Genomic DNA, 16,620 nt, shown 5'->3' on the forward strand with positions numbered 1-16,620 from the left:
TCCATAAGACTCTCTTCCTTCATGCTGTGCATTATTCTCGTCATTCTTTGAACACTCAAGTGAATAGAATGAGTAAGTACCGTGTTAATGAGCCACATTGTCCTAGTACTCGTGTATGTATATGCCTATTTATAGTTTATAACCCATAATGCTGATAGTTTGTCCATGAGTGTAATGGTCTTTGGCTAACCAACAATCCCTGTTATCGCAAATTCATGGGTATATATAACGGAAATTCTTCTTATAGAGATACTAATAAATCCACCGATATTTCCTGAACCAACAACAAGGTAGTCAACCAACAAATTAAGATCAACTACTCAGTATGGCTTCCCTAGTCTCCATACTGGAGAGTCCATAGACTTCTAAATCTGTCTAACCCAAGGGTCTCCAGCAAAGCGCTGGTAGATCCAGTAAGCAAACCCTGTTATGGATCCTGAAGCACCAAGAACAGAAGATGTGATAATAGAGATAGTCTTAATAGGAGGATTAGAGCCTTTATTAGAAGGGGCTGGAGAAGAGTCAGGACCAGGAGTTCCTTGAGCAGCAAATTGAGCATACTCCATGGAAGTAGTAATATCGTCATATCCATCCTCTTCTTCGTCAGTAGATATAATAGCAGGAGTAGGATCAGCAGATTCAAGAGCAGCTTGTTCACCAATTTCAGCGGCTTTTTCTGATTTTAATTGGTGTTCCAGAATGGCAGTCTCTTCACAGTTTGGTATATTTACTTTGAGTTTTCCTAGAATTGTAGCGATATTGTTTTCGCCACTTGGATTAAACTGAACCCAGTTCCCCTTTCCAGTTTCATTCTTAAGCCACTTTCCCTCTTTTAAATTTTCTCCACCGGATTCAATATGCATAGCAACTGGATAATCTACATTACATTCTGGAAAATATATTGTAACTTGTTTTACATCTCTGAGAGGATACGGTAGACTGGTATTTTGTTCTTGACCATGACTAGTTATAACGGTTACTGTAAAAGTCTCCCCGTAAATATTAGAAGTATGTTGGTAAGCAGTGTATCCAGGGGTGTTATACTTAGCGTTAACCTTTATCCTATTCGGTATACATCTATCATGACAATACGACTTTCTATCCCTCTTCTTAAATACGTCTATATTAACTGTATGGTGGACCCTGCAGCTAACTTCATCGAGCTTCTTAGTAATTTCATCAGTATAATCATTTCGTGGAGGACCATTTTTGTAAAACTTCTTGGCTTCATCCCCTCCAACAGGTGCCCAAGTAAGACTCTTCTCATCACTGTTCTCAAAGAATGCACGCTGGCTAGAATCACTAATGAACTCAACAAGAAGTGGAAGAGTCCTTCCATGTTGCCAGTAATATAGCTTAATCTTAGTAACAGGAGTAGGAAGAGGATCTATATTCGTATCTTTATCAAATGTAACTCTGGATATTCTTGCACCACCTCCACCAACTTTGTATTCCTTAACAGTGTAGTCACTTTTAGAAACTAAGTAATGTGAATAAATAGATATTTTTTTTGTCTCCTTTATAGATGTCGGTACTTGACAATCAGTATAAAGCTGAGAAGGGTCTTCAGGGTTTCGGAGGTTAATTGGAATAGCGTTGTTCCTTTGACAATTCTTCTCATCGAGAAGATATTCAAGTGTATTATTAGAGTTACCAGCATTTATCCACGAAAAACCTTTGCTATAGTACTTAAGATGTCCACCCTGACTAATCCCAAGTAGAATTGGCAAGTTAGGGACCCCCTGCCAAAAGTATACCTCTACATACTGGACGTCTAATGGCCTTCCCATTCCTGTACCAGTTTTTATTTCCTCTCCATTATCTAGCTCTCTACTTAGTAGAAAGGATTTCTCTGTAGCAGTTTGGTGAGTGACCCTAAAGAAACCCTTATTTAAATCGGCAAAACCCTTATTAATGACGACATAATCGGTATGAGCACCAAAGATAGTATTGTAGGTACCATTAAGTGTACCACCCTTTGGTTGTTCTGTTATATTTATCTTGACACCCTCTTTTGGAGGAGGGGCAGAAGTAGGACATTCTTTTATACTTAGTTTTGCCTTAACATTGGCGAAAATTTCCCCGATTTGGCTAGACAAGTCATTATCTTTCCTCTCCCAGGTATTATTAGTTTTTCTTTCGTACCACTTATTCTCATTACTATTATTGAATTCCACACGTATAAGGAATGGATTTGTAGGATCACAAAACGAAGCATATGAAATAACCTTTGTAACATCCTTTAAGAATAGGTTAGTGGATTGTACCTTTTGTCTATAGCCTACAATAAATAGTTCCGCTACAGAAAATAGTTTCTCACCCGATTCTTTACTTGTATATTCATATGCAGAAATCAAAGGAGATTTGTTAAATGCACCATTATGAAAAGCCTTTATTCTGTCCTTGTGTCTATGATCATTGGAATCATGACAGCCCGAGTCCAATCCTAAGTTGATCCTCACAGATCTATTGAGTTTACAATTGAGGTCATCCAGTTTTTTCTTAAAATTTCCGGACATTCCAGAGAAACCGCTAGTTTCTTGTTCTCCCAACTTCTTCCACTTGTAATTTTTATCCTTATATTGCAGATCATTCTCATACCACTCCGAATCACCTCCGCCAGCGCGTTTAACTTGTATCAAGAGAGGATTTTCATGCTTATCATCTCCTTCCCAGTAGTAAACGGAAATATCATCACCCTTTTTAACAGATAGTGATTTTGATTTGTCATCACGTTCTCGGTATTTAATAAGATCATTTCCATAAGTAAGTGGGTATTTGATTTTACCTTTAGTATCTTGTGGAGCATGACAACACTTTTTGTAATAGTCGATAGGCTGTCCTGGCGTATCCACCTTTAAAAATAACTTGGCCTTTTTACAAACAGGACATGTGTACGGGTTAGTCTTGTTAGTTCCATCATTACGTATATCAATTTTATGGAGTCTGTGAAGAGTACACGTCTGACGCTTTAACTTCTCATTAAGGTATTCGGTGGTATTACCATGTGCAGGAATTTCCTTTAAATCTTTCAAAGGTACACTTTTCCATTTTGTATGGTCTCCACCCTTGTTAAGGTACAAGTAATATGGTCTTCCTACACTATGAATTCTGAGGACAAGGGGTATCTGTATCTTTTCTTCATATTTCTCACCTTCTCTATAGTAGTATGTAGTCACTTCCTTGAGATTAGGATACTTTTTGGAAAACGTAGTAGTTCCTCTATCACCTTCTATTACAAGAGGGTGGCCATCATATGTTAGTTCTCCTGTCCATGTAATATTGGATAAATCGTGAGTGACGTATTCGTAGCCTTTGGCGTTATCTGGAAGATTTCCTTTTTCTGCCTGTATAAATCGATCATCCTGACATGTACCCGGACTTCTTCCTTCAGGGCACCTTTTCTTTATGTCGACGGTAGACATTCATAATGCTACTTTCTTCCTAACTTCATACCTTACATGTCTTAAATTACGCTATAGTCGTGTCTTGGTTCAGTATTCACATTCATTCATCCTCCCTCACAATCAGCTCACCGTCAGAGAGACTATCCACGGAACAAGATGAACAAGTATCAATACAGTCTTCAGTAGTACAGTCAACACTCACGTCAGTAGAAATTAGTTCGTCTATCCAATCACCAACTTCCACAGAGTCCATAACACAGTCCAGTCACAAGTATGTTTGGACTAGAACACAGCCAATAGTTAAAGCAAGAGAGATGTAGAGATACAGTCTATCATCCTAATCTACGCTAACTAGACTGTCATGGGTCGTCTACTACATGGATGGTGTGCCCTAGAGACAGCATGGTCTATCTACCCATGAGTCCAAAGAGCACCTCCATCTCTTTGTCTAGGCTTCCTGGGACCATTCAGAGTATGCCGTTCACCATTATTCCTTTTCTAAAGCATTCAGACAACTTATGGGGTTTGCATGCACGTTGTTTCTCTGGTTTATACGAGAGGAGCTAGAGATATCTTGTTCTCATAATAAAGCAGGTATATGCTCCATAAACTCCATAATTTTGTCGGGAGCTCCTCTGATAATCTCACGAGAATCCTCTTCCGAGATAAAGTTTGTCTACTCTATGGTCGAGGTTCGAGTACCTGCCTCTCAAGTTCTGCTGGGTCCCTAGTATAGAGTCTCTATTCCTTACCCACTAGTCCACACATTTTAACATTCATTGATTTATCCTCTTGTAAGTTTTCTCGGCAACTCAGGTTAGCGGTCTACGCTCTTTAACCACCAGATTGGGAGCACACCCTGGTCTCCCATCTTAGACTGATGACAGTATGGCACCTCACCCGCTCACAGAGTGATTATAAAACCCATTGTCATTACACTATTGATGAAGATAGATCTCCAGATAACCACTCATCATCTATCCCATAATGTTGAGTCCTCTAACATTCCCCCGTGAGATGTACGGAGACCATATCTGCGTCGCATTGTCTAATGACTCTCAACTAGACAAGATTATTTATAAAGCCTAAATATTCAAAGTGTGGGTAATTTACAGACCTTGTAGAGGACATTATGCATCTTGTAGTGCATTCAAGAAGAGGGGAATGAAGGAAGAGCTTTGCCTGTACAACAAGGCCCTTTATTCCGAAACTAAATGACATGAATAGACATCAATCAATGTAGTTTAAATACAGAAAAATAGTAGCTCATATAAACGTAAAAGTTCATCATGTTTGAGACTGCACATCTTCTTTCTGGCAAACAATTGCATTATTACTCGGGTAAACATTCTCATGGACTCTTCCCTTCTCATACAAGACATCAGATGGTACAGTTGATAAATCTACGAGACTATCGCATGTACTATCCCATTCTTTTCCCCTGTTTAAAACCTTTTGAGTGTCATGCATTAAGGGTCTGCATAACGTGGTTTCGGCAAGGGGAAGATGCTCTGTATGAGCCAAAAGACCAAGGAGAGAGAAAGACACTACTCGCAAAGTGTGACCTCAAGAATGTGTTCACCAGAGAGACCCTCTAACTGTCCAACTATTATAGGTGGTGGGGTAGTTTCACTCATCATTCCGACTGAACAATTCCCTGTGAGTAACCCCAAAATTCTATGATATTCCCTTCTTATAGCCAAACTCGTCGTATTCTTCCTAGCTAGAATCGTACACGTTTATATATCTGCTGGATCCTGCAAAGGTAGTGATCCTCTCTACCAACCCAAAGTTCACCGTTAAAGGGATACGTTTCCGGTCTGGACATTCAGTACCAACTAGGCTGATGTATGGAGTCGGTGGAACTGGGTGGTGATCGCATAGACATTGAAGTGATTTCTACTGACGTGAGTGTTGACTGTAGCACTGAGGACTGTGTTGATACTTGTTCATCTTGTCATTCTGTGGATACTCTCTCTGACTCTGATCCAGTTGTTATGGATAACTAATCAAGAGGAGTAAATAGGATAGTGACTGGACAAGATGGGAAATAAATATTCTATTGATATTAGTAGGAAAGATGCACATGGCACAAATACAATTAAGTATAAGGATACCAAGGGTAACTTGGTGGAACTCTTTAGGAAGGACCATTACACTAAAGATGGCAAGAAATTCCCTGGATTCAAGATCTACACGCACGAATTACCGTATCAGATCTTCTTAGACTACTACATCGAGGAAGTAAAGTATGCAGAGACTAAACAAACTGGCCTGGAGCCGGCTGCAATTAAGAAACCAAAGTACGTTGGGGTCTTTTACTGGGAAGCTGACGATGATAACCTCTGTCCCCTACTCCTTGAACTGGGTGACACTTTCCGGAATCCCACTCTATACAAAGCCTCTGGCATACGCAGTAATAAGTGGGAAAGTCTCTCATCACGGTCTCATGATACTGTAAAAGAGCTCTTCAAGAACGCTGTGATCATCAATCTGCAAGGAAAAGATGGAAAGTACAGTCCACATCCCTCCCAAAATGGCTTCAAGAATGGGAAGCTTAATGGAAAGAATTTCCCGACAATGAATGTTAATAAAGAAGAAGACAAACCCTGTCAGGGTTATGTCACCATTACTCAGCAACTGGAGGGGATACAACATATGAACATTCTCTCAACTTGGACCACTCCTGAGAATAAGCAGATACGCTTCACAGAGCCCATCATAGAGAATAAGTACAAGACTGCCAGGATCTACTACAGTGCCTGCAATACTGCATATGCTAACGGAGAACGTAATGGAGACACTGACCTAAGGAACCCTCTCATCTTGGAACTGGTGAAAGAGGGAGGTGCCTCAGAATTCTACATTAGAAACAAGGGTGACAGTAAATGGGTAATGGATTCAAATATAAATACGAATAATTTAATTGAGAAACTAGATGATCTGAACTGCAAGTACAATAATCTCTTTGCAGTGGATATCTCCAAGGAGACTGAAAGTTACCCATGTGGAACATACTGTAAGAGGCATAAGATTACTGTATCAGAATATAGCGCTGGAAAGGTTCATGGGTACAAGAACATACGACACGTTCCCAAAGAAAGTTATGGCTATACGCTCAGTAGAATCAAGAATGGAGGATCTTCCTTGACACTGGATGGACAGAAATTTCCGATACCAAGAGTCTCTCAAGTGCTCCTCTATTATCCAAATTGTTCTCCAAATAAACCTATTCTCCTCTACATCCATCATGGAAACGGGGATACTGAGTGGTTTAAGAGAGACCCCGTGGATGAAAACAAATGGACCAGAGCGACGGAAGCAGAGCTGAAGAAAGTATCCATACTAACTGCCATCAGGAAAAGCGGTCTTAAGAAGGTGCTTTATGATATACTAAAGGAGTTGAATATACCCGAATGTAAAAACAAGGAAGGGACCACAATCATAGACATCCAAGATTGTCTAAAGGAAGGCCACTCCCACAATAATAATCTCAGTGGAACTGTAGGAGACTCAGATTACTTTGGATATTGTATCCATAGTGGACTAAAACCAGAAGAGAGTATAATCACCCGCGGTGATGATCTTCTTGAAATAGAAGGCAGCAATGCAAAGGATCCTACTATACTCAGTGATAAGCATCCAGATGCTTATTCCATAACTACATTCTATCATAAAAAATATGATGAAAATTCACATGTAACAAACAATCTCCTTCTAATAAGGATTGAAGATGCTAAAAATAAGTACCACTGGTATGAGATATCCGTAGATGGTACTTGGAAAAAGTCCAATGATTTTACTAATGGAGGTATTAAGCTTCCTGTATCCATTGATGAAGGGACAAGAGGGTTGAGAGAAAAATTAGAGGAACTAAGCCTCAACTTTGTAACACCAGTAGTATTGGACATCTACAAAGGACCTATAAACCACCCCTTCAAGGCATCCGAAGAAAAGAGTCTAGAAGATTACTTGAAACGCACTTATATACCTACCAATGGAAGATCATTTGTCCTAAGTGAAACTCTCAACAATGGAAACAAGATAGGAGGAAAACCAGCTCCCATACACTATGTGCAGACTATTTCTGTTTACTACTGGGGTGGTAAAGACACTGAACCGATCCTATTTGGAATTACCAAGACTAGCGGTGAAGTGAAATATTATGGAAAGAATGGAAAAGAGGGCACTTCTTGGTTGAATGGTCCACAACATACCACTACTGAACTAGATGCACTTGATCACCAAAACTGCCAGCTTAATAACGCTATTCCATTCGAAATTACCGATCCTGCCATTAGGCCAAAAAATACTAAATCCAACTGTCTAAATAATTACAGAAGGATATCGTTCCTTCCTAATTCTAAAAATCCTCCTGGTAGCAACTACACTGTTAAGGAATACACAATTAACAACGGAGCAAAAATGTCCAGAATCACCTATAACAACCGGGATATAAATATTGGCCTTCCAAAAACTTATCCAGTTTCCAAGGTTAGAATGTTTTTTTACCCTGGCAGTGGCATGCCTCTCATGCTCCAGTTCATAAAGAAGGATGTTGAATATAGAGCAAAGTGGTATTACAGTACTAATCCTCATGGTACCGAGTGGCAAGGACATGATACCAGTGGAACTACATTCTATGATAGTGATGACAAACCTACTGAAGCTCTTACCAAACAACTTGACAAGGTGATTTGTAAATACCACAACGGTGTTACTGTCGATCTATCATACAAAATATATAAATCAGAAGAAAGGTACTGCTGTGATGAGCATCAAGAGGATGACCTAAAAAGGATCTCCGCTAATGACGTGACAGCTTGCTGTTGGCATCAGTCTAACCCTATTACGTATCACAAGCATACCATTACGGATAAGTTTAAGCTAGCTGCCATCATGTTTAAGGAGCATGGTACTAAAACTAGGCGGAACATAACTTTGAAGGGATTGCCATTTCCAATTTCCGGGATAGATAGCGTCTCTGCATTCTACTGCGGAAAGAATCCAGTACTTATCTATGTTCAAGGCGGAAACCCTCAGGTTAATAAGTGGTACCAGAAGAATGGTAACACATATGATGAGGAGTGGGTAGAACTTTCTGATGACCTCCAAGGCATAACACCAGAGTGGTTGAATATTCCTTCAACCTGTGAAAACTACAACCAACTTGTGAATGTAATGAAATACTTTGTTGGATGTAAAGATTATGTTGAATGCAATAAAGCTCCCCTCACCGGTTACAGGTTTGCTCCTCGCCCCGGACTGGAAGGTGGTAACGGCCCAGTCCTGTCTCTAAACGGTCCCACCCATCCAGTTGTAGGTGGTCGTAATCCTCAGCACTTACCTGGTCAATTTGGTGGTTCTCAAGGTCTTGAACCCTTGTCTGAACTAGAAGGTTCCGCTATCACTGTTGATAGTCGAACTAGTACTCTTCCTCCAGAGCTTATAGGTGGTTATGCCTCTTCTCAATACTTATCTGGTGAGGAAGGTGGACATTCTGGATCCGATAAAGCTACTACAGAAGATTCTAAAGGCTTACTAGATAAGCTAAAGATTTCCCCTGAGACCGTAAAAACGGGCGCCTCAGCCGTTGGCACCGGAGGTGCAGCCTATGGTGGCTGGGAATTAGGTAGAGAGATCCTATTTAACATATCGCGCATGTTGTAGTTTAATGGAGTACTAGACGACCGTAGGGAGTTTAAGTCTCTAGAAGACGGATGGTTGAGGAGTATCAGGAAAACTTTCTAGGAACATTTTAGAAACCTTTTATGGATAGAGACTGGTTGTACTGTGAATTTTGTGCTGAAGTAGGACAACTGATTATGATACACTCGTTTTTAGACTAGTACTACAGAGGTACAACGCTAATGATCCACGTCAGGATGCTCTTGATGCTAACAAGCATCACTACTTCTCTGTGCATTTGGACCTTAGTCCAGATGAATGCAATGCAAATGTAGACGAACCAAAATTTGTGGAATAACTCCAAACTTAAATCCTAAAGATAGTCACAATGTAGCGTCTGTTTTGGACGCTTGTAAGGAATCGCAGACTGCTACCGAATGTGGTAGTGAATAGCCATTGGTCTAAAGTATTCCTAAAAGCAGGTTAAACCTGACATTATCTCAACAAGGGTTTCTTAAAGAAGCTCAATGTTTCTGTAAATGGAACAGGTCAGTAAAGCCTTCCATGTTATTCTTCATGCTTAGCCTATTTTGCTCCGCATGCATGCAGTTTTGTTATGTATACGAATGTAATACGGAGCATAATGCGAACGCAGTGAGCTATGACGACTTCTGGGAGCCTAAAGAAGAGTAGTATTATCACTGTGTAAGTACGACTGTAAGGAGTACTAGACGACCGACGTCAGAGACTAGGGAGTAGATCATGACTGTCCGACTGAAGGGAGGATGGGAATGATGGCGAGTATACAGAGTATAGGAGCCTGTGTATTCATTGGTAGAAGAATGAGAGTATACCATAGGTGGATAGAGCATTTCATCGGTAGTTTCTTCTCATCCTCAGTATTATGACTACTACTCCATTCTTATAGTCTCTGTAGTGATCATTTAGGCTCCATTGATTTAGCATAACCCGCCGTTTCACAGCTCGTATGACTCCCTAGTCTCCGACGTCGGTAGGTCATTCTTCCTTCCGTTTCACTCCAGTAATGACCCTAATCCTACTAGACAGAAGAGGTCGCACATTCGCTATTCCATAGCTCACATTATGTTCACTACTCAGTCGCTCTGGTCCCTCATTCTTATTCTCTCTTCTTGTAGGGTTAATTATCAGGACATTCGGTGGATCTTGTGGTCCGTCCGTGGACCTGCACTAGGCTCTAAAAACTCTGTACTTGTGTCCTTGTTTATGCCCAAAAGTTGGTCTTGAGTTACACTAATGACGGCGACCTCTGGGAGCCTATACAGTGTACCATCCCTACTACACCAGGGACCCCCTCATGGACTCTAGTAGACTATCCATACTGTACTACTGAAGACATTTAACGATCATCTAGCGAGTGTAGCGGATCCCAGAAGGAAAAGTGAGGCTCAAGTACAGGAGTGGCAGGACGGTCGTAGTCCCGTGGAGGTGAGGAGTCGCACTATGGAGGCATTGCAAGTGTAGATCTGGAAATTAATGTCTGGCGTTAAGCATCTCCTCTGTGATAGGGCGGGTCTCATCCATTCCTTCCGGACGCCGAGGTACTCCAAGCAAATGTTTAGGGATCTCTGGTGCCTTATCTACGAGCGTAGATTTGCCAGAGTTGTGACGCATTCAGACTCAGATCTCCGGTCTAAAGACAAATTTACAGATCTATAGACAGTAGCATCTAGATCTGAATCTCCCCGTATAACTTCATTTTATAAAAACACTGTCGCTTTACTATCGCAAAGTCAGTGCATGCATCTGTTTTACTGTGTAACCGAGGCAAAGTTTTGAGGATTAAGAGTGTGACAAGGAGATGAAATTCCGCATTTCGAGTACAGAAACTGAAAGAGGCTACAATGCAGGTGGAAGGAAACGATCCAAACGGGTATTTTTGGCCGTACTCTTGCTACTTGCCATTGTTGTAATTGCAATTGCAGTCCCACTTTCCCTGGCCTCCAGCAGCTCAGAGCCTGCTGAAACCGAAAAGACTGTCGTTCCAAAGGATGATAAAGTTAATGGACCGACTGGAAAGGAGAGTGCCGATGAGGAGGCAAAGGATGTCAACAACCTTGCTGAAGAAGGACCCGAAAGACCTGATGCTAAAGCTCAAGCTCAAAACGTCACTGAAGAACAAACAAATGAGCAAGAACAGCAAAATGAAGATGGCACTGAAGATCATCAAGATGGCCAAGAACATCAGAATCCACCAACGGACTCCCGCCAAGGGGCAGAGGAGGATGGACCCAAAACTGCGACAGATGATGAGCAAAAGGCTGCAGAACAGAATGTCACAGAATCACAGGACAACAAGGGACCTCAGGAGGCAAGGGAACCAAAAAAGTCCATAAGAAGCGAGGTTATCCAGGGTAAGGAGCCTACGCCGTTCGAAAAGATCGAGCTGGAAAAGAACAAGTTAAAGAGGAACCTCAAACCCAGATTTGACATGATGGATAGACTAAAGCAGGGCATCCAAAAGCCAGTCGAATACATCGAACAAGACGCCAGCTTTTGCCTCGCAAAGGGTCTCTCAAAATCCTGCATGCAAGGTGGGGAAGTCAAGTACATCACCTACTCTGAGCTCTTTTACCTGGCGGAAATGACCGAGTTTCTGCAGCACAGGGTAAAGCCAAAGTTTGAAATTGAGCTGCTCATCAAGTTCAAGAAGTACTGCGCCAAGTACGGCATTGACTGGGAGAGCGAGGGAACCTTTAAAAAGTACCTCTACCTCTTCCGCAAGGACGTTATCCAGATGGAGAAGCACAACAGGAACCAAAACAGAGGATACACCATGGGATACTATACCAGACTCGCGGAAGACGTACCAGCGGAACAGATACGGGTCATCGGCTACGGCAACCTGTTTGACAGAGTCAAGGACGGAGAATTCAAACACACACCCCTGCACTTTGAACCCGAAGCCCAGGCAGACGAAAAGAGAGCAATCGTGGACTGGAGAGAAGGCGGATATGTACCAGACATCAAAATCAAGAATAAGAGGCAGTGCACCTCCTGCTGGATGTTGGCAGCCGCTGCAATGTACGAGGCACTTGTAGCCAGAAAAAGGAGGACAAGAGTGAACTACAGTGCACAGCAACTCTTGGATTGCGCCCATGGCTTTGATGACAACAGGGGAGGAAATCTGGGAAAGGCCCTCGAGTACCTGAAGGACCATGCGGTCTGCCCCGAGATCAGGTACCAGTTTATCGGTAAACCTGGCATTTGCCAAGACACTAAATGCCAGGGAAAACCACTCGTCAAGTCCGTGATCAAGATATCGGAGCCAACTGCCGAACAGCACCTCAGGAAGCATGGACCATTTGTCACCGTTTTTGACGCTTCCAACTCCTTCATCAATGGCTTCAGAGGTGGAATACATGACCAGAGATTCGGTGTAGGCGTGAGAGTCACGGCGCTGGTGGTAGGCTTTGGCACAGACCAAAAGACCGGCAATAGGTACTGGATCGTCCAAAACGCCTGGAGCCCAAAATCCGACTGGGGAGAGAACGGCTACTTTAGAATCACAGACGGTGCAGCCAAGGGAACGAACGGAATATTCGATAACGCATACGGACTCTCCACAGAACCAGCACCTGGACCATAATCTTTGACGCCAAGGAACGGTATCCCTTGCGTAATGCACTTTAATTCCTACAGCCGTTGCCTAATGCATGCCTAGTATACCCACTGAATGTAATGTTGAACGAGTATTTCAGTCTCTGTGCCCATACAGACGACCGAGCAAAGACTCGGCATAGCCTCAAAGGGGCGACTAGAGGAACGAATCAATACCCAAGAATAGCGCCTTTACCCGGTTTTCCAGTGACTGAATAAAGGAAGGCAGCCAGTAAAGAGCAGAGGAGGTTAAATGGGAACGAATTGGCGAGTGATGAGAATGTCTAGACTATCCCTAGGTTATTCTCGACTTTGCGGGTCAACCCGGGGGATCCAGTCGGATTTCTCAGTGAACAAGAAACGTTCATCATGCTGAGAATCGGAGTCTGTCTGGAAGAGCTCCGGAGAATTACTAGAGACTCCAACTCTTCTTCCTGGAATGGGGGTCCTCTCTGCTCGTCTATTTCCTTCTTCTTTCTCGGTTATTCCTCCAAACCCGAGATTCTTTTCATCGTTATTAAAATGAAGATGCGGTATTGCCAACTGTTTCTGCTAGCATTGTCACTGGGTAAGAGCCAGAGCTGTTACACTTGGCTTCTCCTTTGACATTCCATTGAGCATGAAAGACTTTGCAGAACACTCTGACCTTGTAATGCATTAAAGGAGTAGATGTTAAGGGCAAAAGGATGATGCTGAGTACATTCAGGCTTCGGATGGCCATGAGACTCGCTCGCTCATCATCTAAAGACAAAACAAAGGACGAATCATTCTCCAGGAAGCAGATGAGTGGTACACACGGATACCTCTTTCTCCTCATGGGCATCTCTATGGCCACGAACTTGAACACTAGTTTGCTGACGGAAAAGGTCTTTAGGTGCCAGAACTTTGCCAACAAGTGTCTGGTTGCCTACATGTTCTTCATATCAGTGGCATCATTCGTGGCTCTATTTCTCTGCGAGTTGGACTTTTCGACCATGGTAATGAGTGAATGGATGTTGGTGACGTCCCACTCGATGCATGTACTCGTAGGCATGTTTGGCAATGGCATGATGGCTCGCAACATCTTCATCCTGGGCTACGGAATAAACGGAGCGTTGGAGGCGTTCATCTGTTTTTCAGCCACTACTGTCATCTCTAAACTATTTCTCAATTCAACCTACTCGATGATATTCACAGGGTTCCCTGCAGGTTCCATTTTCTTGGGAACCACCCAGACCATACTGAACCGTGTAGTCGGAACTGCCACAATTTCGCAAATGAGAAAGAACCTGGTATTATGCCATGGATGTCACGTTGTATTATCAGCAATCGGATATCTCTGGGTGACCTTTCTCTACATCAAGTATGGGCATTTTGTTAAGGAAGATGACAAAAAGGGTGAAGGTGAACAGAACAAGACTGAAGAGAAGAAGCTCAGTGTTGGCCAAAAAATTTTACAGACTGTTGAAAGTTTTAGATATGCAAGGTACTACTACTCGAGGCTCATTTTGGTCGTTTGTGCATATTTACTAAGGTATTTCTTCTTCCCTTGTCTCATCCCATTTGTACTGGATATTCCGCATCACATCAAGCTCATAGGTTCTCTATCGCTCACCATCTCAGAATTTATATCAAAGCTAAATACTGTAAGTATCAACGAGGCTATAAATCCATCGGAGAAGGATCCTTCTCAGTCACATGCCATGTTCTTGCTAATGAGGGACGCCTCTCTACACTTTGCGATGCTTGCCTCCATTGGATCTTCGTCCTTTATCTTGTGGTCCTCTTTGACTGGCAGGTATCACTTTTCAAAGTCACCCATATTCATCTTTTGCTTTATCGTAATGATGGGAATATCATATGGCTACTTGTCAACCAGATCTATTAACGGCTGTAAGCCAGTGCTTGACTATTACACTAAACAGTTGGATGAAAAGGGAAAGCCTATGGTAGAAGAAAAGGTCGCTAACGGCCCCGGAGTCTCAGACGTTGCAACTCTGACAATCAATGTAGCTGTATTGTTTATTTCAGTCTTTTCAGATACCACCGAAGGGCTCATATTAAAGTACAAAGGTTCTAGAGCCTACATTATCAACAACAGTAAAGGAGATTTGTCCATTAAAGCTGTGGATGCTCTACTAATGCAGTTTAAATCCTAGTATCAACACACTTAAAGCCTACTACAAAATGGTAGAATAGGTCATTTAATTTGTCAGAATTTGCATGTTTGTCCTTTTGCTATTTTAGAGGTAGTCTCTGAGCGATGGGAGCTCCCTGAAGAGTATAAAAAGTAAGAACTCTAGGGGTATGAGCCTTAGAAGCAGTAGTAGGAGCAGATTGAGGTCGGAAGCACCAGAGCGACGTGATCACCAATGAGGTATGTGTAGAAACAATTTACGGTACATGTGCATTCTACACTTTTATGATATGTATAGATATCAGTTAGACTCATTGTGACACTTTGGAAATAGTTCTAGGTACCTCTGGTCCATACAGTATCGAGATGACCGGCAGAGTGGATCCTCACTTGTCCCAACACATGCAGAATGCAAGTCTGTTTAATAATGCACTTGTAGTCTCTATGTTATGAGCTTTATTCTTCTCTGTAAACAAAAATCTCATGTACAAGTTAAAATTTACAGCCACCTAGTTGGTGTATATGGCGGTGATTAAAACTATACGTTGACATTTGTGATACAGAATGCGAGTGTCTGACCATTCTGTGAATATAATGTGCAGTGAATTCGTGTATACAGGCCTCTGTGGCTCCAACATGAAACAGAAAAGCCACAGGAATGATGAGTGCCTCTGGTACTACCTACTGGTAGATTTTACTGCATTAATAACAAGTGTTTACAGCTTTGTGTGATGCTTTCAGCTATAAGATTCTCCTTCTGGAGAGTAAATCCCAGTAGGTCATGTATCTTCCTCCGTATACTCTTCACCAGCAGGTGCGGAAAAGTCCTTCATTGAGAACAGTTTACTTTCAAACTCCAACTTGTCCACATTCTTCCATGCTCCATCAACTTTCTCAAAACAAAAGGTCTCATCTCCAGAACTCCTGGTATAGACACTGAGAAGAGAGTGTCCTTCCCTGGAAAAAAGGTAGGCACCTGTACATCCTTCTTGAGGGTCCGTAGAAGTCCAAAGGGTATCTCCGTCATCCACTGATACTAGAGAACATCCATCCTTGGGGACAAAGCCATGTGACTCACTCCAGAAAGTACATGGTCTGTTATGGTAAACAGGGAAGGACTGGAGAAGAGATGTCCAGAGTGGTTCCTTCTAGTTGTTGAACGACGTCTTTAGGTGGAACATCTGTATGGTCATTTCTCGATCCTTCATCAACAGGATTTAATGGAGCCTCAGATTCTCTCTTCATTATTATTAGAAGATACCCACTTCCCATCTTTAAGTTCAAGATAAGTTTCCTTAGAAGTACCAGATAAAGTAGTTACTAAAAGAGCAAGTTCAGGGTTACCATCCTTGTTAATATAGACTTTAGTATGGTCAATTATTTCTCCAGATGAAGGAGTCCATACAGTCTCAGTATCGTTCACAAGCTTGGAGACGCTAACACCCTTGTTAGAGACGACCAGTTTTATTGCATTACCGTCAAAAGAATAGTCGAAGGATTTGCATAGTAGTCTACTTGGATGAGAAATATCAATTACTCCGGGGAGGGAAGGAACATTTTGGGATTCGGTAGTAACCTCATCGGAGCTTTCTTGCGCTACTTGTACATAGACATCATCGTCATCGTCACGATCATAATCTTTATGACAACATTTTCCGCGTATTGTCAGATAAAAATACTTGAAAACACAGCAGGCGCCACAAAATCTCACTAGGCATACCGCCAATAGCAGTGCCCGAATCTTCATCCCCTCCAACTACCATTTCCTAGAAAACTGGTTACCACTCCCAATTAATGGGCCATTTCTCCCTCATTCTTCCTGTAGTCCGC

The 16,620-nt window shown here is 42.1% G+C and overlaps 5 protein-coding genes across 5 annotated transcripts; 3 read left to right on the top strand and 2 right to left on the bottom strand.

The window, feature by feature from the left end:
- Positions 1 to 365: 365 nt before the first annotated feature.
- BEWA_045610 (hypothetical protein) lies at positions 366 to 3,425 on the bottom strand (the record flags this gene model as incomplete). The annotated part of the gene is made up of 1 exon (XM_004831492.1): positions 366 to 3,425. The coding sequence occupies one exon, from the start codon at positions 3,423 to 3,425 to the stop codon at positions 366 to 368; it is 3,060 nt and encodes a 1,019-aa protein (XP_004831549.1).
- Positions 3,426 to 5,450: 2,025 nt separating this feature from the next.
- BEWA_045620 (hypothetical protein) lies at positions 5,451 to 9,077 on the top strand (the record flags this gene model as incomplete). Its single annotated transcript, XM_004831493.1, has 1 exon — positions 5,451 to 9,077. One exon carries the CDS (start codon positions 5,451 to 5,453, stop codon positions 9,075 to 9,077), a length of 3,627 nt encoding a protein of 1,208 aa, XP_004831550.1.
- Positions 9,078 to 10,875: 1,798 nt separating this feature from the next.
- Positions 10,876 to 12,663, top strand: BEWA_045630 (Papain cysteine protease family protein; the record flags this gene model as incomplete). Its single annotated transcript, XM_004831494.1, has 1 exon — positions 10,876 to 12,663. The coding sequence occupies one exon, from the start codon at positions 10,876 to 10,878 to the stop codon at positions 12,661 to 12,663; it is 1,788 nt and encodes a 595-aa protein (XP_004831551.1).
- A 697-nt stretch (positions 12,664 to 13,360) lies between these two features.
- BEWA_045640 (conserved hypothetical protein) lies at positions 13,361 to 14,812 on the top strand (the record flags this gene model as incomplete). Its single annotated transcript, XM_004831495.1, has 1 exon — positions 13,361 to 14,812. One exon carries the CDS (start codon positions 13,361 to 13,363, stop codon positions 14,810 to 14,812), a length of 1,452 nt encoding a protein of 483 aa, XP_004831552.1.
- Positions 14,813 to 16,018: 1,206 nt separating this feature from the next.
- On the bottom strand, positions 16,019 to 16,553 carry BEWA_045650 (hypothetical protein; the record flags this gene model as incomplete). The annotated part of the gene is made up of 2 exons (XM_004831496.1): positions 16,019 to 16,428; positions 16,511 to 16,553. The coding sequence occupies 2 exons, from the start codon at positions 16,551 to 16,553 to the stop codon at positions 16,019 to 16,021; spliced, it is 453 nt and encodes a 150-aa protein (XP_004831553.1).
- Between the last annotated feature and the right edge of the window lie 67 nt (positions 16,554 to 16,620).

This window comes from Theileria equi (assembly GCF_000342415.1).
Source record: "Theileria equi strain WA chromosome 4 map unlocalized gcontig_1105316255041, whole genome shotgun sequence".
NCBI classification, from domain to species: domain Eukaryota; phylum Apicomplexa; class Aconoidasida; order Piroplasmida; family Theileriidae; genus Theileria; species Theileria equi.